The sequence below is a fragment of the Ascaphus truei genome, chromosome 4 (genome assembly GCF_040206685.1).
Source record: "Ascaphus truei isolate aAscTru1 chromosome 4, aAscTru1.hap1, whole genome shotgun sequence".
NCBI lineage: Eukaryota > Metazoa > Chordata > Amphibia > Anura > Ascaphidae > Ascaphus > Ascaphus truei.
In genome coordinates, this window is record NC_134486.1 from 336,058,344 (window position 1) to 336,084,164 (window position 25,821).

At 41.1% G+C, this 25,821-nt stretch overlaps 1 protein-coding gene across 1 annotated transcript in view; it reads right to left on the reverse strand.

The window, feature by feature from the left end:
• Positions 1-25,821, reverse strand: part of LOC142493679 (isoaspartyl peptidase/L-asparaginase-like) — a 222,716-nt gene that overhangs the window by 18,282 nt on the left and 178,613 nt on the right. The window contains exon 5 of the mRNA XM_075598110.1: positions 11,747-11,865. Within this exon, the coding sequence (XP_075454225.1) occupies positions 11,747-11,865 (119 nt within the window). The remainder of the gene's footprint in view (positions 1-11,746; positions 11,866-25,821) is intronic.

Here is a 25,821-nt window from a genome sequence, read left to right on the forward strand (position 1 = left end):
AATAAGCTAAAGCTAAAATTCATAACATCTACACTAAAAATGGCTCAGTATCTCACAACCCCAAAATTATAAGTGATGCATTAGGTACTACTACACATCCGTTTACAATCTACCAGGCCCAGTGGGAGACTCGGCTAAAGAGAAAAGAGCAATAAAAATTTGAAATTATCTAGCAGAATGCCGACTCCCCACCCTAGACCCAAATAACATCACAGACCTTGAAAAAACTATAGAGCCCCTTGAAATTATGGAAGCAATAAAATCCATGAAAATTGTGAAGGCTCCTGGTCCGGAATGATTTTCTAATCTTTATTCCAGAAATATTCCACAACTCTCCTCCCATTTCTTACCAAAGTATTCAATGAGATGCTACTAGGCCTTCCCCTTCCTAGAGATATGCTTCAAGCTACCATAGTGGTAATCCCCAAAGAGGGGAAATATCCTCTGCTGTTTTCTAGCTACAGACCTATTTCGCTGTTAAATACAGACCTAAAACTATATGCACAATCATGGCCAACAGATTAAATAGTATCCTCCCTAAAATGGTTCATCCGGACCAGGTGGGGTTTGTCCTGGGCAGACAAGCCCTTGACAACACAAGGAGGACAGTGAATCTAATACACATAGCAAATCTCACAAAGTGCTCATCTCTATTACTCTCTTTAGACACTGAAAAAGCGTTTAATCGATTAGATTGGCAGTTTATGTCAGCTACGCTTTCGCAGATGGGATTCACAGCCAAAATTTTAAATAGTATAAACACACTATACTCCACACCAATGGCCACTGTGAGGACAAACACAGTCTGACCCCTTTTCAATATTAAATAGAACCAGGCAGGGTTGTCCGCTCTCACCTTTGTTGTTTGCCTTAGCCATAGAACCATTAGCATGCCAGATAAGGATGAACCCCAATATTGCGGGTATTTCTGTTGGCCAGGAAAAATTCAAAATAGCTCTTTTTGCGGACGCTTTCAAAACCTCTCACATCCCTCCCTAACCTTTTTCATGTTCTATCAGAATTCGGCTCACTTTCAGGTTATAAAATGAATCATTCCAAATCCATGGCCCTTAGTTTAAACCTCCCTAAAGAATTAGTAAAATTACTCCAACTAAATTTTGACTTTAAATGGAATGCGAACCATATTAAATATCTAGGGGTTCAATTAACAAAAAATTATTCAACTTTATACAACGCAAATTTTAAACCCTTTTTTGACCAGATAGTCAAGGACTTAACCACTTGGAACCCATATATAATATCCTGGTTTGGGAGAATAACCACTATTAAAATAAATATTTTACCTGGACTCCTCTATCTCTTTCAAACTCTCCCGGTTAAAATCTGTCAGAAAGATCTAAATAATATTCAGAAGAAAATTTTGAAGTTTCTCTGGCAAAACAGGCGACCTAGAGTTCGCAAAGATATTCTTTATAAGTCCAAATTAGAAGGAGGGTTAGCTCTTCCGAACTTACAAAACTACTATAGAGCAGCTCAATTAGGGCAACTTGTTAGCTGGCATTCAAACCCAAACGAAAGGAGGTGGGTCGAGATAGAGGATTTGATTTGTTCCCCGTGCAAAATAAAAAATCTTCTCTGGCTCAACAAAAAGTCTAGACCACCCGAGAGTTTCAAGAACCCGGTGATATCCTTTGCCTGTAATCTCTGGGACTCCCTCAAATCCAAGTTTCAACTAACCGGTACCCCTTCCCTCATGCAAACCCTATTCTCGGACCTCTCCCTTCCTTTTTACACAGAAAACCCGCTCTCCCATACCTGGGTTCAAAAAGGACTCACGAGAGTCAAGGATATTCTCACTCAAGGGAAAGTCCCCCTATTCGCTTCTTTACAAACGAATCACGACATGCCCTCTTCCGATTTTTTCAGATTTCTCTAGGTTAGGCATCATATCCAATCAGTCTACAAATCAAGCCAACCCAATGCTTTTACTCTGTTTGAGGACTGGTGTCCACACCAGCCCCACACAAAGGGCATTACCTCCAGAATATACCAAAGTTTATCTTCTATCAAGAGCAATCAAACCGCCGATAACTATATGGTATCCTGGGAAAAAGATCTTAACGTCTGTATAGATCTCGATACTTGGAAAGACATCTGGGAAGCTGCCTCTAAAAATTCATCGTACGTTGTAATAAAAGAGAATATTTACAAGTTAATATTCAGATTGTATATGACTCCTGCCAGGCTGTACTCTTTTCTCCCAAGGGTCTCCCCTCTGTGTTGGCGTGATTGTGGTGAAGTGGGGAATATTCTGCATATATTCTGGTCATGTCCCAAAATCCAACAAACATGGACAGAAGTGTTCACCTTAATACAAAGATCCTAGAAATCACTGTCCCACATGACCCAGTATATATAGCTAGGCAAGCCAATGGCCAATATTCCCCCCCCAAAAAAGCTAGAGTACTAGCCCAAATGTTAAATGCTAGATGGTGTACAATTGCCAAAAATTGGAAACAACCTGCACCCCCATCCTTAAACCAAATAAATAACAAAATTTGGCATATAGTTTATATGGAAAAACTCTCAGCCTATCTGAACGGCTCTACCTCGCAATTCTCTGAGATTTGGGCTCCTTGGTTTTGCCATGCAGGTATATCCCCATATAGAGATTAGAATACTTGGAACAGAGTGATATATGTGATAATTAAATTGTTGTGTACACTCCACTAACTGGTGGGAGCAACGCTGTGGTGCATTCATCATCACTACGTTAAGAGGTACTCTGTGGACTGTCCTCCCAAACTGACCATTGACTTGATCACCTACTGTTCCTGGCCACCTGTCTGTCACATCCACCTGTGCAGACCCGCTGCTGTTACAGATTGTCTCAAATGATTGTGTTTTTACCCACCATGTGAGTATAGGTCCTGGTGACTACTCTACTGTATGCTTGAATAAAGAATTCCTCTATTTTTACAGTAATATGCTATGGAGCTGGCGCTTATTTTTCTTTGTTTTTTATAGATATCTGTGATCTGGCGAAATCATATCAAGAAGCTTTGCCTCCCCATACAGACTGGTTCCTGATCTGGACTTTTCATCCACGAACTTCACGTGTTTGGTTTCATTACACTCATTATATTTTATAATATATTCTAGTATATTCTTCATTTTTATCAATTCAATATTTATTTTTAATAACAATTTATGCACATATTTCTTCAACACCTGGTCTAATTTCACACTTTAGCGCTACTCTTTGTTTGTGTTAATATATATATACATATAAATATATATCAACAACAACAAAAACACAAAGATTCCCTTAGAGAGCACACGGGTATACCACAACATAATACAATTTCATTGAATGTAACACTTAAAAACAAGAGAGAAAGAGTAAAATGGAGGGGGGCTCCAAACTAACTCCTCAAGGGACAAAAGACCATGCTTAGAACACTGGAAAATACCTTCGCTGATAATAGTACAGGGGAGACTGGTATAAGTAAATCACTTCACTCAAATAACAATATGCATATACAGTAGACTAAGATGATGGTAATACTAAGTCTAACATGTCTGTCATACAGAGTAAATGAACAGTGTGGAATCCTTACAGGGAGATTGGATCTTGTAGATCTCGACCAGCTTTGAAATTCCATGGATGGTGTCACATAACGTGAAATCAAACACAGAAAATATATTTTTTCTGTGTTTGATTTCACATGATTTCACAAGATCTAATCTCCCTGTAAGGATTCCACACTGTTCATCTCTCAGCCTATTTGGACATTCATTTGGACTTTGCTTCTAAGGTGCCGATTTGTATGTTTTTCCACACCTGTTTTCTGATCTGGTTTGGTCAGTTATTCCTGGCAGCCTTGGCTCATTAGTATGAGTTCACATTGCAATATTGTATTTAATTAGCTTGGGCGCTTTTTCAACACCCCTTTTTTTGTTGTATCTTTGTTGTAACCTTGGTTTCAGCAGCCTTGGTGTTAAAGTGTCTATTTTCACATTTTTCACTTTATATATATATTCTTTACTAATTTTGACATATTTCACTTATTTATTTTTCACGCATCACATTAGAGTAGGTCATTTAATTAAGTCACTATGAGTAGTTTATTTCACTCTAGAATGCAAAGGAATATCAATATTGACCTTATATTCAGTGATCCAAATGTGGGTTATACAACTGAACTACCAGTTGCAGATTTCCATCCTCTAATTAACCAACTAGAGAAATTGCTTTTAATAGAGAGCAGATAATAGTGGGAGGAAACCACGCTGAGTAAATATTTGGAATTTTAATGTATTCCACGTGGTTTAAGAATTTTAAAATGCCCACTGTAGAAACTAACAATGAGCCATTTATGCAGGAATGGAATAAAATATTGGATCACTGTTCAATTAATTTCATGAAATTGTAAATTTTTCATCGTAAACAATCTTTGATCCAATTGGATAAACAGATTGAAGAAATTATGACTAAGTTGGACGTATTCAAAGATAACATAGAACTGCTCAAATTAGAACCTATAGTCAAGAAAAGACTTGACCAGGTGGAACAAGAAATAGTAATTACTAAACAGAAAATGTTTTTTGTGATAAAGCGGACTATGATACAGGGAGATACAGGAATTGGAGCAGGAACCCTAAGGAAAATCAGGCAAGGAGTTCATCTAAAGATAACAAGACATATCTCTCTAATCCAAGACACACTAACACAAATAAGGGTGGGCATCCTGTAGCCAATCCGGCGGGTGGTTCTACTAGATTTTATATCCATCACCCTCTGCCCAATACTCAGATGAACAAATCAGAGCACAATAAAACACAATCTGTGCATCAGAAAAGAAGAAAGATAGTACTACTACCCATAGATCCAATCCAAGTGTGGTAGCCACCAGTAATCAATATCAAATACTCTCAAAAATTGTCAGGAATCAGGGCACACGTCACTCTCGGCGCAGCCCTTCCCTACCTGTTCCTCTGCCCCTGCTCTGCATAATGGGCCATTCCTCCGCCCCCCACGGCTTTCGCACATGCTGCCGACGCCTCTGCTGGACACGCGCCCGCTCCCCTTACAGGGTGCGCGCCTCACAACTGAATTTATTCACTGCACCAGCTGTGTAGCTCCGCCCCCTGGCCGCCCCAGATCTCAGTCTCATGCCCTCCTGCCGCTCACCTGCAGCAAACCAGGCCATTAACCCCTGCCCTATCACTAAGGGCTTCTGGGCTCGCCTCTGCTCTGCCCCTTCCTCCGATTGGTCCTCCTCACTTTATTACTCCTGTGATTCCTGTCCAACCTCGCTCTGCATAGTTAGTCTGCCTAGTGCTGTTGGATACTGTGCTTAGCTCTCTCTCTGTTTCTGCTCTGTTACCGAACCGGCTTGTCTTCCTACCCATTCTGGCTCCACGACCTCGGCTTCCACTCAACCACGTTTACCTGTCGGACCCCTCAAACTCGGCACTTAGATCTCAACTACCCAGAACTCTGTTACCCTCGACCCTTGGTTACGGACCTTACTACGGCACCTTCTCTATGCCCGGATCTGGCAAGTAACACTACCAGCCCTGGTACCCCTGGCCTTGGCCACGCTACCCAATCCACACTCCGGGCACGCTCTCACTACTGCAGGTGCGTGGTTACTCACTCTCCATCTCAGTATTGGGGGTTTGTCTGGTCTGCTGGCAGAACAGCGTGAAAGAAATAGAGTCCGAGAGCGAGGTGGAAAGTGTGACTTACACACCGCTACCCGCACAAGGTAATATGACTACATTTTATTTTTTAGAGTTGAGCAAGGAAAGGAAACATTTGTTCCCAGAGGTGGAGATAGTTAAGGCCCCAATAGATTCTCTCCTACCCCAGAATAAGAATAAAAAAGAAAAACGATTCAGAGGTAGAGGAGGAAATCATGTAAATCTAAGCAGTGAACACAGACATTTTTTCAACATCAGTAAATACCCATTATCTGGTGTTGAGCGCAGAGTGATGGGGAAGGGTTTAACGTTTGGTTTTGCACCAGTAAGTAGGCCCAATAGCTTTAACTTATACATCAAATTATTCCCAAGTAGCATGTCTTCCTTATCTTTTTATGATCCTCAAACCTGTTTGTTCACCTCCATCTTCCCTCAAACTGGGTCATGATCTTTATAAGCACTGACTTTCTGCTTTGTTTACTTGGTACAAATAATCCATAGATCAGTACCGCATTACCGGAGGTTTGAAAGCATTACTCTTTAAAGCTTGTCTATAAGATATTTTGCCAGACCAAAATTAAAAAGGTATCACCTACTATTGAAGTACATAACCATAGCTTATCACAATCTCTTAGTTGTATAAGCTTCATGCATAAAACATAGGGGTAGATTCTATATAAATTGAAGTAGCAATTTGGGCTATTTTTGTCCAAAAATGTCCAGAATGGCTTCTTTAGACTATATATAGATTAATCTAACCTTGCTGTCTCTGGTGCCGCTGTCACAAATGGTCATGCAACCGCAGTGGTCATGGCACGGGAGGATTAACACTGCCGGGGGTCCCATTTGGAAGCATGGACCCCCACAATGCAATTGCAGCAGACACTGTTTTCAGTGCTGTAAATGTTTGCATCTTTGACCTGTGGCGCAGGGACAGTGAGTCTAACTATAGATGTAGTAAGCAAATCCTCCCGAGGGGGGTGAAGACGCCGCACAGCCGCAATAATGTATGAGAATAATGTAAAGAAGTTGATACAGTGATAAGATGCATCGGGACGTATAGCCAAAGATGGCATGATGTCAAACAGATATTCTCCAGACATTGGCATATATTGAAGTCTGACAGTGATCTGGCTCTGGTACTTAATGATACTCCAAATATCACGAGCAGGAGGTCTAAAAATCTGAAGGATGACCTAGTGCATAGTCACCATCAAAATACACCCCCAAAATCATGGCTACCTAATCCACCAAAAGGTTGTTTTCGCTGTGGCAGCTGTAAGGCGTGTAAACACATACTTACCACAAAAACCTTCGAAAGTTATGACAGCACCAAACAATTCGAAATAAGACACTTTGTGAATTGTAAAAGCTTTAATGTCATATATCTGATCATTTGTATTTGTGGACATAGATATGTAGGGAAAACAATACGCGAGCTGCGCAGACGCGTGTTAGAACACATTAACTCTGTTCAAAACAAAGCTGATACACCAGTAGCACGCCATGTTAATTCTAGACACAATGGGGACACCGGTTGCCTCCAGTTCATAGGGATAGACCGGGTCATCAATACCATCAGAGGTGGTGACATCGATCGGAGACTCCTGCAACGAGAGGCAGAATGGATATATTGCCTAAAAACATTATATCCATTGGGTCTAAATGAGGGTTTCACATTTACCCCTTTCATTTAGCCCCATCCACCCTTATTGTCTTGCCAGGCCATATGTTGCTAATAGCACTTACTTAATTCCCCTTCAGTTCCTTTGTATATAATACCCTTAAATCAGTAGTACACCCACACCACTATATTGTTATGTATCTAAAGGTAGATATCAATGTCTTTGGTGTGTACATTTGACTTACCTCATCCTATCCAATAAGTGTACCATTTGCTGCACTATGAACCTCCAGTCACAGTATTACACTGTTAATCACTTATGTTGCGGTTAAGTTTAACATTATTCTTGATATGTATGCATAATTATAAAAGCTAATCTCTTTTAATCATACTTTTCTATGTGTTTATCAGCTATAGTGTCACCATAGTCGGATAACTGACGACCTGCGCTGCAATTCTATGTATTCTGGTAATTATTACCAGTAGCAGTAAGAGGTTAATTGATTATTCAATCCACCTGTCTATGGCTATTTAATGCGGCAGGTCCTCAGTCCCGGCATCCACCTGCCCCTGACGAAGCTCCGCCTGGAGAGAAACACGTAGGACGTGGGCACCGTGGCGTGGTGACGTCACATCACGTTGAGCAGATGATCCCGAGCAAGCAGCAGCTAGTAGGAGCACATCGGCAGCATTGGCAGTTCTGTGTCCCAGCATGAGCAGAGGATAAGAGTTATCTAGCTAAGTATCACGCATTGATTCAGTACTGTAATACAATTGTCTGACACTAGCCTCAGTGACTCCCAGTAATTATTGACAGCGATGTTGGAGCTGTGTTGTTTGGAAAGCAAGCAACGTTCATATGACAGCTTAGTAACAGGGAATCCCCCATCCATTCGGCAATTCAGCCAATATCACAGATTACTATGATATTGTTTCTCTGTTCTACTGTTATCACATAACTACTGTCACTAGTTACAGGGACTCCCAGTACTTGTTGAGAGTGATGTTGGAGCTCTGCTACTTGCAAGCAAGTAGCGTTCATATGATAGCCTAAGTATAAGGGAATTCCAATTAATAAGTGGCATTTCAATGTGAACGCTGCTTCCTGCTTTCATGGTCTGTGGTTGCAGTCATATACAGTGTTATACACATTATGTGGTTGTTGATATTCCTCTAGCTGTCCATATACACGAGAATAATTTGCTAACTGTTTTGAACCTGTTATTATTACAATCAGGCAGGAGGTACATCCAGCGATTAACGTTTTACAGTTCAGGCAGTTAGTGACTTTGTGCAATACATGATTACTCTTGTTTGGGTCTAGACCATCAGCTCAACGTGTTTTAATATTTTATTCACTTTTTATTTTATCACTTTTCACCTTGGTTTTCACTATAGCAATGTTAGAAAATGTAAAAATGTTTATTATGATGTGCACCCCAAATGTACTTCTGTGAATGTTCGTGTGATTTTATCACGTGATCATTCAAATGTTAATAATATTACCCCAATTTATCAGCATTTAATTTGTAAGTCGCCTATTTATTCTTGCTTCCCAAATGCATAACCTTACATTTATCTGTATTAAACCTCATCTGCCAGTTACCTGCCCAAGTTTCCAGTCTCTCCAAGTCCTTCAGGAGAGAAATTCCATCCTGCTCTGATTCTATTACTTTACACAATTTAGTGTCATCAGCAAAGATGGAGACTTTGCTCTTGATGCCAACCTCAAGGTCATTAATAAACAAGTTAAAAATCAGGGGTCCCAATACCAATGTTGTACTCCACGTATGACCTTAGCCCAACCTGATAAAGTTCCATTTATGACAACCCTCTGTTGTCTTTCCTTCAACCAATTTTCAATCCAGGTGCTTTATTAATCAGTCCAATTTGCTTTATTTTGTACACCAACCTCTTGTGGAACCATATCAAAAGCATTTGCAAAATCTAAGTAGACCACATCAACTGCATTACCCTGGTCTAAATTCCTACTTACCACCTCAATAATATTAATATATTTATCCTAAATAATCTACAGTATATGAGATTACATATCTAATTTCTTCAACTAAATGCAATGAATATTAAGTTAAAACTGGAGAGAGAGCACACATTTTCTTATTTAGAGTAGCAGTGCAATGATGTGCCACAATATGAATTGGTAACTACTAGCTCTAATGTAAATCAATGTAACACATTTCAATCCCTTTTTAATGAACACATTCAACAATGAATGTATTAAATTATAATAAACTGAATGCAGTTTTACAGCATTATCCTTAAAAATTACATTACATTTTTGGTATGTAGCAGTGAATAGAAAGTAGAAAGCAGTGAGTTTTCAAAAGTTGTGAGTAAAGTTGTAAAAAACTGTCACCCAAGGTTGTGAACCATGCAAAATGTGTCCTTTCAGCTGCAAGAAATCGTGGCGGAGTCAGAGTTTAGTAGAGATTTGCTAAGTCACTGTAATACAGAGACCTGTAGAGACCCTGAAATAGGGCTTTTGAGAGGGAGAATAGGAGAGGGATATCTATCCACATATTTTATATATTGAGTGTTTTGGGAGGAATATAAGTCAATGGGTACTCTACTAAATAGGATTCAATTCGCTTAACTTTGCAAAATGGCAATATTTAGCAATATGTTTTGAAAGGAAACAAAATTGGCAACAAAAAAAACCCATTGAACTGCAATTTGAGTTGTTTTGCACATCTGTTTGTGAGGATGCTTGCTATTTTGTTGTCCTGATTTACTTGATTGAATGTCTAAACATTATATAGAAAAATTATAACATGTTTATTTTACATACAGTATGATATGATATCTATGATAAATACGTTAATATTAAAAGGTATTCTTGACTCTAAAAAAGAGAAATGCATCTAACCTCATCTTTAGAAAAATGAAGGGTTTACACTTTCACTGGTGTTTTGGTTTTGGAACATTTTTGTTTTTTTCAGAAACTACAGGTTTGGATTATTTTTATCCTGGGGGAAAAAAAACTAAAAAGAAGCAGGGATTTTTTTTCAACTTTTCTGAGTACTTTTCAAACACCGTTTCAAACACCCAAAGTTTCCAGGTTTTTGTTTTGAAACTCAAAATGTCACCCATTTGAAAAAACAAAAAAACAAAATGAATCTAAGTAAATGCCTTTCTCGGGTGTCAGCTCTAATTTTGCTCAGATTCCAAAGTTGTTCAAAAATTCAGCTTGAACTTCTAAACAAACGTTGAAGTTCGGATTACGAACCTATGAAACTGCACATTCAAAGATAAAATAAGTACAGTACTGCACAATTGGCTCTACTCCAGTGAATTAAAAAGGAATATGTTTTTTTTTTTATCACGATTTATTCTTAACTGAAAAGGATATGTTTTTTTTTTGTTTTTTTACTGAAGTGTAACTACAGGTGTGTCAGGTGTCAAAAAAGTTTAAAAGTGCGAATATACCTTTTACACTTAAAATGTGTCAATCATAAATAAATATCCGGATAATAACACTGTAGCAACAGAACCCAAAACTCTATGAAGCCCTGGAGCCATTGGAACTAAGATAGCATAACTGACGATCAGACAAAAGCCAAAGCTCCATTGAAAGTGCCCTGCTTTGGAAATTACCATCTGTTCACCCTTTATTACAATTTGGAAAACTGAAACCATGGACTAACTCAAAATAAAAATATTGCAATAACCCCTTAGTAGCTACAGTGGCCATAAAGGCATGCATCATTCATGTCATCCTGACCGCTAAGGTAGCCAAGGGGTTAAAACATCACACTACTTACCTTTTGTATAGTTTCATGATAAAGCCATGCAAGAATAAATCATGAAAGCTGTCTACCCATTAGGAAAAGCCATATTTACATTAATATGACATGTGACAATTTACTGATATACTATACCACAGATATTATTCTGTCACGTCAAGATTCAACGGGCATCATAAAGTCTGGAGATCTTCTCGGACCAGCAGATCCAGAGGTAACAGAAGGGATACTCTATTAGTTATCATTATAGATTCACATTATGCAAGCTAATTTATATCTGATACAACCCATAATAATATCAGGTTCAAATCTGAAAAGGGCAAAAGTCCACGATGATATAAAATGTGAGACGATATCTGTATTTCAAATATCAAATAATGAATTTTTTTCATGAATAAAAGTTGGACTTAGAGTAACATATGCAATATTGAATATTACATGTTATTGTCCTGTGTCTCGAGTGCACTGGCACCTGATATGTATAAGTTTACATATTTGTTTGGCCAATACAGACCCTAAATTAGCACGATTATTTTTCAGAGCACAATGCTAAAGGAAGTAAGGGTGGTTTCAGTTAAGCCAAACTGGAAAGGGTCTTGTATTAAGTATACATAATGTTTTCCTTATTAGGCAAATACATTTTTATGTTCAATAGGTATTACTGTTTATTTAGATGATCTTTTCATACCGATTATTGGGCTGTCTCCAACACGTCCAACCATTTTGTTGGTTATTCCTCCAGTCGACGTAGCGCAGGCAACATTTCCCTCAGAATCTATTGCTACAGCACCAACTGTGTCATGTACCCTAGGGAAAAAAGTAAAAAAAACATTAGGAAGTAGATGATTTAATTAATTTGCATGAATGTCTTTTCAACTTTCCATCTCAAAACATTGATCCTGTAAAAGAACCCACTAAGAAGTGAACACATATTAATGAAAAATCAATACGTACAAACCTCAGAATACTACAGTATATGCAAACTTTTAACAATACTATTGGAGTGAATTGTGTTTCTTGTGGTACAGTATAGGATCCATGAGGTAGTTTCACAGAGTAAGAGATTGTTAACTTGTGCTCTGTGGGAATATGAGGGTTATGTACAAATAAAATTGTTAGTTATTATATATTATTTAAAGGAACACTGAATCAACAACACATCTGTGCATGTAATGAGCAAAATGTAAAAGGCATAGTTTGCAGTTTGGGGAGCTGTAGCATGACTCTTGTAAAGGGTCAGTCGCACACAGCAGACAACATAAAAAATACAACGCAATTATGAACGTACTGTAATCAGCCAACTTGGAAAAATGTGATCAATGTAAAAGTGAAAGTATTACTAATTTATTTGAAAGGAATGCATATATTTATATGGGCATCTGTATTTCTAAATGTGTCTGGTAATGATGGCCTTGTGCAAACAGAGAAAAGGACCGAGAACAGAATGTTGTACTAGAATGGCAATATAACAATTTAATTAATAACCCCTTAAAACTCATAATTAATCTTTTCACAAAAAAAATTGATACAAATTTTAAAAAGATCCAAATAATTTGGTTACCATAAAAACATAAAGTTTAAAAATCATGTTAAGATACTAATACTTATTTAATGTGCCAAACTACAGGATTTAACCTTTTAAATACAGTATGTTACAGCCATTAGTTCACGTTGCTCCTAGGAGGGATTGTCCCTTTAAATAGCTTCATGCAATTATTTGTCTGGAGAATCAAGATTCGTTATTAAGTTCCCATGTTTCTGTTCTGGTAACAGGATTTGTCTGGCTAGTAGAGATGTTCGATATTGTACTTTCACACAAATTAGTGAAACTGGCAAATTTTGGATCTAAAAAAAAATGTGTGTAAAATCATAACATTTCACAAAAAATTGCCAAGCTTTTGCAACTTAATATGCACTATAAATACTGGCGAGAAACAAGTCCTTTTCGGCAAATGTGCTTGAAATTCTTTACTGCAAATAACATACTGTAAATACTGCATAGACACACAGAAAAACACCAAAAGCCTATTGGAGTTTGAGTTGTGAGTGATACTATGGTGTGATGGTGTCTATGGATTTTGAGTTTATTGGGCTGCCTGTGGAACTGTATACAGGCAGTTAGTGCTTGTAATGAAAACTTAGAGTATTTGTTAACTTTTTGGGGGGAAAAACCCAAAAAACACTGGACAATTCTATGCTTTACCTGAATAAGGTACCAATAAACTTAGACTAGAGCTCAGACCTTGTTGGGGTGAAATGAGTCTGAGGTGGGGGAGCTGGGTCTAGAATGGGGTGCAATTGTGAATGAGGTTGAGATGGCTTGGTCTGGAGTGCGGTACATTGGGTCTGAGGTGAGTTTGTGCGATGGTGCTTGAGGTAACGGTGACGAACCAGCTTTACAGGGAAGCTCAATCACTGTGGTTATCGCTTGCTCCTTCTTTCAGATTGGTATTGTGGTCTTGCCTTTTTAAGTTTTGGATGTTTCTGCCAGGTGTACTTTCCCCAATCTATTTTTGGCAAGACGTTTTTAGTGGCCACTAGCTGAGAGACCCGGCGTTGCCCGGGATGTAATTTTGGGGGGGCGGACGACAGGGTTGGGCTTCCCCCGGGTGACTGGGTGACTGACTTAATGGGTGGGTGACTGACTGAATGGGTGGGTGACTGAATGGGTGGGTGACTGGGTGACTGACTGAATGGGTGGGTGACTGGGTGGGTGACTGAGTGGGTGGGTGACTGAGTGGGTGGGTGACTGAGTGGGTGGGTGACTGAGTGGGTGGGTGACTGAGTGAGTGGGTGGGTGACTGAGTGAGTGGGTGGGTGACTGAGTGAGTGTGTGACTGAGTGAGTGGGTGACTGGGTGAAAGTGGGTGACTGGGTGAAAGTGACTGGGTGGGTGTGTGGGTGGGTGTGTGGGTGGGTGTGTGGGTGACTGGGTGGGTGGGTGTGTGGGTGACTTTGTGTGGGTGACTGAGTGAGTGCGTGGGTGACTGAGTGAGTGGGTGGGTGACTAAGTGAGTGGGTGGGTGACTAAGTGAGTGGGTGGGTGACTAAGTGAGTGGGTGGGTGGGTGACTGAGTGAGTGGGTGGGTGACTGAGTGAGTGGGTGGGGGGGTGACTGAGTGAGTGGGTGGGTGACTGAGTGAGTGGGTGGTTGACTTAGTGGGTGGGTGACTGGGTGGGTGACTGAGTTTCACTGAGTGGGTGGGTGAGTGAGTGGGTGACTGGGTGAAAGTGGGTGACTGGGTGAAAGTGACTGGGTGACTGAGTGGTTGTGTAGGTGACTGGGTGACAGTGCGTGGCTGGGAGACGGTGGGTGATTTACCTTGACCCCGTTGCATCTGGCTGGGGCAGGAGGTGAGTTCGGGAAGCTGGCGGGGCAAGAGTGGCAGGAGGCTCGCGCCACGCTTACCCTCCGTCTGGGAGCCGGTGCACGTGAGGAGGAGGGCCGCTCCGCGCTTCCCCTCTGTCTGGAAGCCGGCGCACGTGAGGAGGAGTGCAGGAGGCTCGGGCCGCGCCGCGCTTCCCCTCCGTTCCTCGTTGTGAGCGAGGGGGGAGGAGGCTGGAGTTTGCTGCTGAGCAGGAGGGCCGTGCTTCCCCTCTCCGGGAGCCGGCGCACGTGAGGGAGAGTGCAGGAGGCCCGGGCCGCGCCGCGCTTTTCCTCATTGTGAGCGAGGGGGGAGAAGCCTGGAGTTTGCTGCTGAGCAGGAGGGCCGCGCTTCCCCTCTCCGGGAGTGGCGTACGGTGAGGGTGATGGTGTGGCTGGGGATGTTGCGGAGCGTGGGGATTTGGGTGAGGTGGGGAGGGGGGAGAGAGTGAGGGGCACCGGGAGAGGAGGGGGGGGGTGTGGAAGGTGTGCTGCGGTCCAACTGACGGGGGAGAGTGAGGCCAAGCAGCAGAGTGTGTGTGTGTGTGTGTGTGTGTCATCACTCCGCCTCAGGCCAATGAGAGATGTGGGGGCGGGCGGCCCAAGGGACCAATGAGATTTCCCGTAGGGACACAGGAAGATGCAGACAGGCATACAGTGCTTTCACAAATATATAATAAGATGGGTCATCTGGTAATATCGGCAAGCATCCTGCACCTTCTTGGGGTCCTTAGTACTGTCACTGGCACTAAGCAGGTTTTGGCATTTGTAGAAGCTGGCTTGATCCATCTTTGAAGCAAAAGATGGAGAAGAGTGATGCAGCAGAAGATTTTTGATCTAGATCAGCCTTTTCTCGGTTTCTATTAACAATCCAATTTCTGTGTGACTTTATATGCAGTACAGCTGATGTCTATTCTGTTAAGGTGTCAAAAGTTGGTACTTTCTCATTGGCTGGGGAAACATTCATACACTAAGTACAATACAAGGTGTTAATGTTAGGTAGTGCTGACTTGGTGGTTGGGCAAGTTGGTGATCAATTGTGGCAAGGTATCAAAAGTAGGACTATACCTATAGCTTTACTGCCACAGCACACTTACAGTGGAATAAAACCAGTATTACAATGCTGCATTAAACATTCAATAGTACAGTCTGAAGAGTAAATATGGCAAAACAAATTAAAAAAGAAACCAGTATTAAAAAAAACCCCACATGTACAAGAAGGGATTCACAACCACGAGAATCCCACAGGGGCTGCAGCAAAGGGGCATCAAGGTGACAGTATGCAGCATTAGGTATCATGCTCAAGAGAAGACAAATATATTTATACGATGGTCCGTTGGATCAGAAGCGAGTATGTACAGTGGCGGCCGACCTGAGTCTAAGTCGGCTAGATCCGCGGCTCTCAGATAATCCCGGTTAGGTGCGTTTTTTTGGGGTTTTTTGTTTTTTTTTGTCCCGGAGTGAATTGCGTTATTTTAGCGCTCATGATATTAGCATTTATTCTTGCTGTCTGCAATACTGCAATGCCGTGTAAAAACTCAGGGGGGCGTTTGCGAGCTGTTGTCTTGGAAGTCTAATACCTTCGCGGTTCAACCTACGTCAATACACAGTCTGTGTGCGCGCGCAGTAATTGTAAATTTGCATATTTAAAGTATACATGCATTTGCAGTGCTGTACTGTACAGTATGTCTCATTTGAAAATTGTTGAAATGCATAGGCGTGTACAGTACTGTAACAGTGTCACATTTCGGCATATACTGCGCTCTCCCCTCGCTCAGGATAATTAACTGCACTGCAGGGTATTTCAACTTCTTATCTTCTCTACAATGCAGTACATCTCTCCCACACCATTCCTTTGAACGTGTGTCCTTCTGGTTTCAATCACATTCCTGCTTGACAGCAAGTGATTAATGCGCATGCGCCTGTAACTTCGTCCACCACTGGGTTTTTATTCTAATTTTTTTTTCTCCACAAGCCTGCAAAAACCATCTTGATACTGTATTACGATATTCATTCTGTGATGTAGCTTTTGACTGTGACCCTGTGCGTTTGACTGCACATGGTTGATTTGTGTGCTTTTTACGTACTGTATTTGGGGGTGTAGGGATCATATTATTATGATGAACTGCCTTTTGAAATTAAAGTACATTATGTCATTATTTTTGAACTTCATGCAGCTGTACCCTGTAGCCCCCCCCCTGAACACACACAAGGCTAGCTCAAGGATTTGAAATTCCACGGAGTCATTCATTTTCTGAAGCTTGACATTGTGTGCTTAATCCATCCATAGCCGAGCTAAAATGCCTCACTGCGCCTGAGTGTAATCCTCTTTGAGATGGGAGCTAGCTGATTACTGAGCATGACTCACCCAACCCCCCCCCCCCCAACCCTTTGAGGCTTTGTTTACGGTAACGCTTTGGAAAATCCCTTCTCGAATTTGATTTGCAAAGCATTGTGAGAATTGAGAGTTAAAAAAAACATTAACTGATTCATGTTGTTTTGTCATTCATTCTTTTTCTTTGGTGTACTGTAGGTGTTGGGGTGGGGGGGGGGTTGTCAATGATTATGATTAGCAGGAATGTAAATAAATATTTATTTTACCAGGAACAAAATAAATAAATATAAAACGCTTGCCATTGTGTTTTTAATAAGTCCCTAGCAGAGCATCACCTCTCTATGCACCTGTATGTAATACTCTTTCGGATGGGAGCTAGTTGATTACTGCGCATGCGCCTGTAACTTCACCCACCACTGCTTGCTTGAGTGAGTGCCCCCCCCAAAAAAAATATTATAATTTTTTAACTGTTATTTTATCCACAAGCCTGCAAAAATAATCTTGATATTACGATGTTCACTCTGTGCTGTAGCTTTTGACTGCGACCCTGTGCGTTTGACTGCACATAGTTGATTTGTGGGCTTTTTATGTACTGTATTTGGGGGTGTAGGGATCAAATTATTATGATGAACTGCCTTTTGAAATTACTGTACTCTACTCTATGTAATTTCTTTGAACTTCTGCACAGCTAATCCTTCATGCAACCCCCTCCTCCACGCACACACAAACTCTTATCGACAGACACCTCCACAGAGTCATTAATTTTCTGAAGTTAGTCATTGTGTTTTTAATCCGTCCCTAGCCGAGCGTCAATCACCTCACTGCGCCTGCATGTAATCCTCTTTGAGATGGGAGATAGCTGCTTACTGCGCATGACTCACCCAACCCCCCCAACCCTTTGAGGCTTTGTTTACGGTAACGCTTTGGAAAATCCCTTCTCGAATTTGAAATGTAAATCTGATTTGCACAGCATTGTGAGAATTGAGAGTTAAAAAAAAAACATTAATTGATTCATGTAGTGTACTGTAGGTGTGTGTGTGTGTGTGTGTGTGTGTGTGTGTGTGTGTGTGTGTGTGTGTGTGGGGGGGGGGGGGGGGGGGGGGGGGTTGTCAATGATTATGATTAGCAGGAATGTAAATAAATATTTATTTTATTTTCTCAGGAACCAAAAAAAATACAAATATAAAAATAATCATGAATAATACATAATGCAGTCTTTATTAAGTTCTTCTGGCAGATTGAAATTGGATAAACATTTGTAAAACATGGATAAACATGAATAATGCACATTTATAAGAATATTATTTAATAATATATAATGTATAATATATATATATATAGTAATATAATTTTTTCCATCTTTATCTTCTTCCTCATTCTGTGTACAGTACAGTAGTTAATTGAGAGAGGAGAGATTTTGTGTACATCATTACTGCTGTTTATATACTGTACACTAGACTGTACAAACAGATTAGACTGCACACAACACCCCCCTCCCCCTAGGCCATCCTTTTTTCTTGAAAAGACAAGAAAACAAAACATTAGTGCAGTTATGTGCGTACTGTATTATGGCATTGTGTGATGTGTAGTACTACTGTAGATGGCTGGTGCTGCTTTCTCTGGAAAGAAAAAAATTGAGCAGTTACTGTACTGTAGGTGCATACTGTACTATGGCATTATGGTATTGTGTATGCAGTTAGTACTGTCAAACTAGTCTATACTGGAACTACTGTATACTCTGACTATTAGGAAAGAAAAAATCTGTGCCATACTTACCTGTATCATACTGTACTTACAATACTACAGTACAGTACTACTTTCCTGATTCTTGCCCATTACGCGCGATCACAATGGGCAACACAGTCGCAATATGGTCTATATATTTATTGCAGCGTTCCACGGTGAGTACATCGTTCCAAAAACTCATTATGCCTTTCGCCAACTCATCCTTTTTGGAGGGTTTCACCACTTTCTGGATATGGTCCTTCAGCTGATGCCAGACCATTTCGATCGGATTGAAGTCTGGCGATCTGTCATTGGAAAAAAGGACAATTAGTTTAAGAGATACAGTACACAGTAAAAACAGTGGGGGAAAAATGAGACACGGTTACCGCACTTACTCCGTTGGCGTCTTCACCCAGTTGATACCGCGCTCAAGGATATGCGCTGTTGACGCGGTGTGCTTCGGATCGTTGTCCTGGTAGAAATTGTGACCACCCGGGAACTCGCGTGTGATGTATTCCACTATCTCAGGCACAATTTTGTCTTGGAAGAAAGCTTTATTCATGATTCCTATAACAAGAAAATAAAAGTGCTCAAAAAACTGCACAATAGTACAGTACAGTGCATACAGTAAGGCTACACTAGTCAAGTACAGTGCATAAGGCTACATTATATTTGATATATTTTACCTTCAAAGATGACAATGCATCCTGGTCCACGCCTAGAGATGGCACCCCACACATGCAGCTTCACGGAGTGTTTTGGCCGTGGCTTCATAGATATGCGACCTTTTTTGTGGAATGCAAAGGTTGCAAATCTCTCCAGCGACACAGTAGACTCATCAGTGAAGATGCAATCCTGGAAAGTTTCTCCACTGTTGATCCATGCCTGGGCCTGGACCACTCTTTTGATTTTGTTTACGTCCCTTATCTTGGGGTACGCTCTGTAATGACAAGGAATAAATAATTTTAGCGGTACAGTACAGTTTCCTAAACAACACTTTTACCTCCTGTACTGTCCAGTACTAACCTCACACGTCCATATTTCCATCCAATGCTGCGTCTCATCTTCTTTATGCTGGTCTCGGATACAGTGAGATTGTGATTTTCCTGCAGATTGTATTTGACCCTTAATGCACTCTTCTCATCATTCTCCTCACTTATTTTGTCCACCAGAAGAGTTGTCTCCCTACAATGTAAAGAAAAACAATCCGGTAAGTTACAGTGCAGTAGGCCACAAGCACAGCATTACAGTATTACAGCACAGTTCTACAGTATCAATATGCAGCAATATAAAAAATATTTATACTGTTGTAATATAAATATAAAAAATATATATACTGTTGTAAAATAAATATAAAAAATATATATACTGTTGTAATATAAATATAAAAAATATATATACTGTTGTAATATAAATATAAATATAAAATATATATATACTGTTGTAATATAAATATAAAAAATATATATACTGTTGTAATATAAATATAAATATAAAAATATATATATATATATATACTGTTGTAATATAAATCTACCGAAATAACAAAAATATTAGCGACAGTAGATCAACAGTACACAATATATTGTTCTATTAATATGCAGCAATATAAAATATATATATACTGTTGTAATATAAATATAAAAAATATATATACTGTTGTAAAATAAATATAAAAAATATATATACTGTTGTAATATAAATATAAAAAATATATATACTGTTGTAATATAAATATACAAAATATATATATTGTTGTAATATAAATATAAAAAATATATATACTGTTGTAATATAAATATAAATATAAAAAATATATATACTGTTGTAATATAAATATAAAAAATATATATACTGTTGTAATATAAATATAAATATAAAAATATATATATATACTGTTGTAATATAAATCTACCGAAATAACAAAAATATTAGAAACAGTACTGTAGATCTACAGTCCAATATTTTATATAAATTTTTTTTTTAAGTTTTATAAATATACTTACACGTTAGTCACCCTTGGTGCCCTTTTGCGTTCTCTGTTTTTTACGTGTGCATGATAGCTCACGGTGGTTGCTGGCACAACGAGGCCAGAAGTTGCTAACCAGCATTGGATAGCAGCAATTCGGTGTCCGCTCGTGTACATCTCCTTAATTCGCATGCTGAGCTCCTTTGAAATCTTTTTAACAGGCATTGCTGCGAGTAGAAAGAAATACAAACACAAGAATGTATATTCAATGTTTAGTCGGTGTGTATTCAATGTGCAGTGAATCCACAAAATGGATGGTGTATTTATATGGTAATGACTCACATTAGAGTACGCCCACTTTCAACACCTGTACCTCGTCGCCATGCATAAAAGGTTACACACTTTGCATAGCCCACCACTCGATGATCTTTATCTGAACTTGCCCTTGTCCAGATACTGCATTGTGCCATCTGCTTCCATGGATCAACCCCGATTCTACGGACGCAGGAACCCACTCGCCTCTGCCGTGCCTCTCATGCAGAAAAAGCGAAAGGCGGTTGCCGTTTCCACGCCAAGGCCAAAGCGACAGGCTAAGGCCAATAAAGAAAACCTTCTGCTGACCCCAAAGGTTAAGGGTTTTAATAGACGTCAGCCTTATTATGTCAAGAAGAAATACGGTGATGTACTCTCAACGCAAAACAAATGGCAGCCAACCCATCGAACCCACAGACCACTTCCTCCCATACGCTTCGACGACTCGGCCTCCGCTGTCCCGGAAATCTTCAGCCCATCTTCTACACTCCTCGTCCTCGACGCTGCCGCCACCCTCCCGGAAACCCACAGGCCATCTTCTCCAGTTCTATTCAACGCCGCTGCCGCTGGTGCCTCTGAAATCCACGGGTCACTTTCTCCTTTGCGCTTATCCGACTCTGCCGCTTCTCACCCGGAAATCCAGAGGTCACTTTCTCCATCCCTCTTCGACGACGCTGCCGTTTCTTCTCTACCGGATATCCACAGGTCACCTCCTCCACCCTTCTTCGATGTCACTGCCGCTTCTCTCCATGGAACCCCCATCTCATCCTCCGTTGCACCCATCCACCCAGACGTCCACACGCCATGCACAAGAAGCAGCTCGTTAGACCGGATGCTGAATGGGATAAGTGTGGATATCCCCGTGGACTCCATTATGCTGACAAAGATAGCTCTGCTTCTGGAGACCATGCTAAATATGGAGCAACGGATGCTACATATGGATCAACGGATGGATCGACGGATGGCGAAGATAGAGGCTGACATAGCGGGGATACATCATTTGCTCGGTGTTCATGCCCCTTTTTCCCCGACGCCGGAGCAGGAGGGTGGCATGGATGTGATGAATGGGAGCATCAACACCCTTCCATCACCAAGCGCACCCCCTCAACCAGAAGATGTAGTGTACATGTATGCCGTTGAGGAGGACATGACAACCCCGTCAAGACCACGCCAGGAGACAACACGGCAACGAAGACCGGAGGAAAGCTTCCTCCCAGACAACCTACCATCGCCCACCGCCACAAGCACACCCGCTCACAGAAGCCCTACATTCGCTAGCATCGATACGGTGCCCGACATCACCCTGCGCGATCTGCCACCGGACCTCCGGGAGACATATAGGGTGATGAGTGCTGGTGCACCCCACAAGTATGCCTTGTTCATTTTTAAGCACCATGTGCCCTACTCGTTGTACTGCGACTGGGCATTCAGAGTGAACTACGAAGGAAATCGCGTAAAAAAGGCGCTTCCTGACAATTTAAGAAAGACCATTCTGGAGGAATTGCAGCGCTTTTATTCAATTACAGATCCTGTAATGAAAGGCGTTCGAGACTGCATTAATGGCGTTTTGCGCCATGCAAGGCATCGGCCATGGAAGGACAATCTGGTGGGGTACGCATTTCAGTGAGTGTTCAACTGTTGAAAATGTTTGGTAAATGTTTTGTTCCAGTCCCCGAGGGCCGCAAACAGACTCGGTTTTCAAGGTTGTCCTGAAAACCGGGCCTGTTTGCTGCCCTCGAGGACTGTAGTGGTGCAGGCCTAACTGACTGTTCTGAAAACCATCCCACTGCAAATGTTTTGACTTGCCATTCTTGTGTAAAGGAGATGTTCCGTTTTGTATATTTTATGAATGAAGAATTTTTTTTAATCACAGGTAAGACCATACTGTTGTACTGAACTGTACTGTACATGTTTTGACCTGCTGTACTTAAATAATGGAGATGTTGTTGTGTGTTTTAACTTGTATTTATACAGAAATGTTTTAACTTGCTGTACACACACACAGGACCTGCACAATTCCAGTCCCCGAGGGCCGCAAACAGACCCGGTTTTCAAAGTTGTCCTGAAAACCGGGCCTGTTTGCTGCCCTCGAGGACTATAGTGGTGCAGGCCTGACTGACTGTTTTGCACACCATCCCACTGTATATGTTTTGACTTGCCGTTCTTTAATAAAGGAGATGTTGCGTTTTGTTTACTGTATTTTATGAATAAAGATTTTTTTTAATCACAGGTAAGACCATACTGTTGTGCTGAACTGTACTGTACATGTTTTGACCTGCTGTACTTAAATAAAGGAGATATTGTGTGTTTTAACTTGTATTAATAAAATAATGTTTGTTTTTACTGTACACAAGACCTGCACAATTCCAGTCCCCGAGGGCCGCAAACAGGCCCGGTTTTCAAAGGTTACCATGAAAACTAGGCCTGTTTGCTGCCCTCGAGGAGTGTAGTGGTGCAGACTGTTTTGCACAACATCCCACTGTAAATGTTTTGACTTGCCGTTCTTTAATAAAGGAGATGTTGCGTTTTGTATATGTAGCCCCCTGTAAACAGCACAGGCTATACCTATCTTCCTTCTACTGTGGTAAATCCTGTTAAGATCAGGCACCAGTAATCATCATGGGTTTTCCCCTTTCATTGCCCTATCCTGAGTGGTAGACGCAGGCCTGGATTCTGCTGCAGGCGTGAGCAAGAGGGGAGGTTCTGCTGACATCACGAGGGGCGGGGCTAGCTCTATATTTAGCAGCCAACTCCGGTGAGTAGAGTTAGAGTTGATAGTGATATCGAGAGTCTGGAGTTGCCGGTTAGTTATGCCGGGAGTATGCAGTTCAGTTAGTATGCTGTGAGTCAAAGAATCCTGCGGATCGGTCCGAGGAGTTGGAGGAGACTACGGTCTCCCCTGCGCAGAGTGCAGGAGCAGAGAGAGAGAGGAGTGGAAAGATTCAGCGTCCTTTAGTAGAGCTGATAGAATTATAGACTTGGTGGACCAATGCCCTCACCCCACTGCCAGGGGTGATGGGGCGAATCCAAGACCCACCTCGAGGCTAACCTTGGGGATGGGCCACAGGGTATTGAAGCCCTAGCCCAGACCATCCTGCCGGAGGAGAGACTTGGAGGGAAGGAGAGGAGGAATTATCTGTGTGGAAGGTGAGCGGCGTGATAACCCGTCTTGGCTATTGTTTTTGCGGCTGCTGGAAGCCACAATCGTTGGGAGATTGCTGCTCTATCAATAAAAGAGACTATTTGTTATTATCAAAGACTGTGTGTGACTTGGAAAGTGTTACCCTGGGACCCAAGGGATTCTTCTATACCGGTCCTGTCCCATATTCCTGGGAGTATAGAAGATGGAGACGCTGCACCACTAAGAGATCATGGAGGCTACCACCCCAGAAGCCCGGTCCTGGCTCCCCCACAACATCGCGGGAAGCTCAGGCCCTCCTGTTCCTCACAGGTACGCACCTCACCAGGTACGCATGTAATCTGCCCTCATACACCCTAGACACCACTGTAGAGTCTGGGGGAAGGGGGGAAGCAGGGTTACATATATTTTATGAATAAAGAATTTTTTTTTATAACATGTGACTGTAAACCATACTGACTGACTGTAATGTTTTTACTTTCTATACAAAAATGTTTTCACTAGCAGTAAACCATACACCTGTTGATGTTTTGAATTGCTGTGCACTAAAATGTTTTTACATTGTACAGTATTTGTAAATAAATGTTTTTGTACTTATTCCACCAATAAAAGAACATGTTGATTTGTTTTAAATTGTTCCGTTGGCTCCTTTGATACTGTAACAAAATACAGTGTTTCTACAATGTACACTACTGTCCAGGCATACTGTAGGCATGCTCAGTACAAGAGTATTAGAAAAAATAGAAGAAACATACTGTACTGTATGTACTGGTACTGTATAGAAGACACATACTGTATGTACTGTAATACATGTAGAATAAATGCATACTTTTTATTGTTTGGGTTTATTACACAGTATACTGTATATAAAAAAAGTAATGTATACTGTACGGTCAGAAAACATCAGCATACTGTTTCAGCTACAATATTCTATCCTAATCAATAACAATGGCCACTAAACTGTAGACTCCGGTACGTGTTTTTTTAAATCCGATTCAGCAATGTGCAGGCATTGTTACACAAAGCGATATTATCCATCGAAATCCCTCCATTAGCCGTTTTCTTTTCTGAGGAAAAATGAAAAGTTTTACTGTAATGGTCAGCCCCCTAAAGAAGTTCCCAGCCAGTCCCACCAATAATTTTCTCGGGGGGCGTCTCCTGTTCACATTTACATGCACAAGCGCCTACCGTGGATGTGATGACACGCATATGCGTTTCAAGAAGGTTCCAATGCGCATGCGCCTAGCATTCCACCAATAGTTCAGTATCGCAGTACAGTACTGTAGAAGTCGCTCAGCCAATGATATTGCTTACAGGAGAATCGCTTGACTTTTGAATCGCACCGATATTGATATTGTCAAAATAAAAAAAACACAGAAAATAATACGGCAACAATACTCACCGTATAATTTTCCATTCAGCTGGCGCCGGCGCCGGGCCACTGCCAGTCAAGTATTCTTGATCATACACGTTGATAGTTGGCAGCGGGACTACTACACCAGTCAGCTGATGAGGCTGGAAATCGCTTAGGTACATGCAAGCTTGCTCGAAACTGCACACAAAATCCGGCTCAGGCTTGCTGGACAGACAGCAAGGGTTGTCACTGACGGTGGGACCGTTATTGGAAGCCGGTGCTGGTGCTGGCGCATTGCTTGGCAGCGACTGTCGTTTCTTAGTTGGTTTTAACACGACCTTTCGCCTTTTGCCGTCTGCATGATCATAGATACAGGAAAAAGCCGGTGATACACACCAATACCCTCCAATAAATTGTGGATCAATACGATAAAAACATGGATCGCTACATAACCTTTTCCTTATTGCACGCGTCCACACATGAGGAGCTGGCGAAAATTTGTAAAAGTCATGGTTTTCGATAAAATACTGATAAATTTGAACAACTGTTGCCATCTTATCATCTG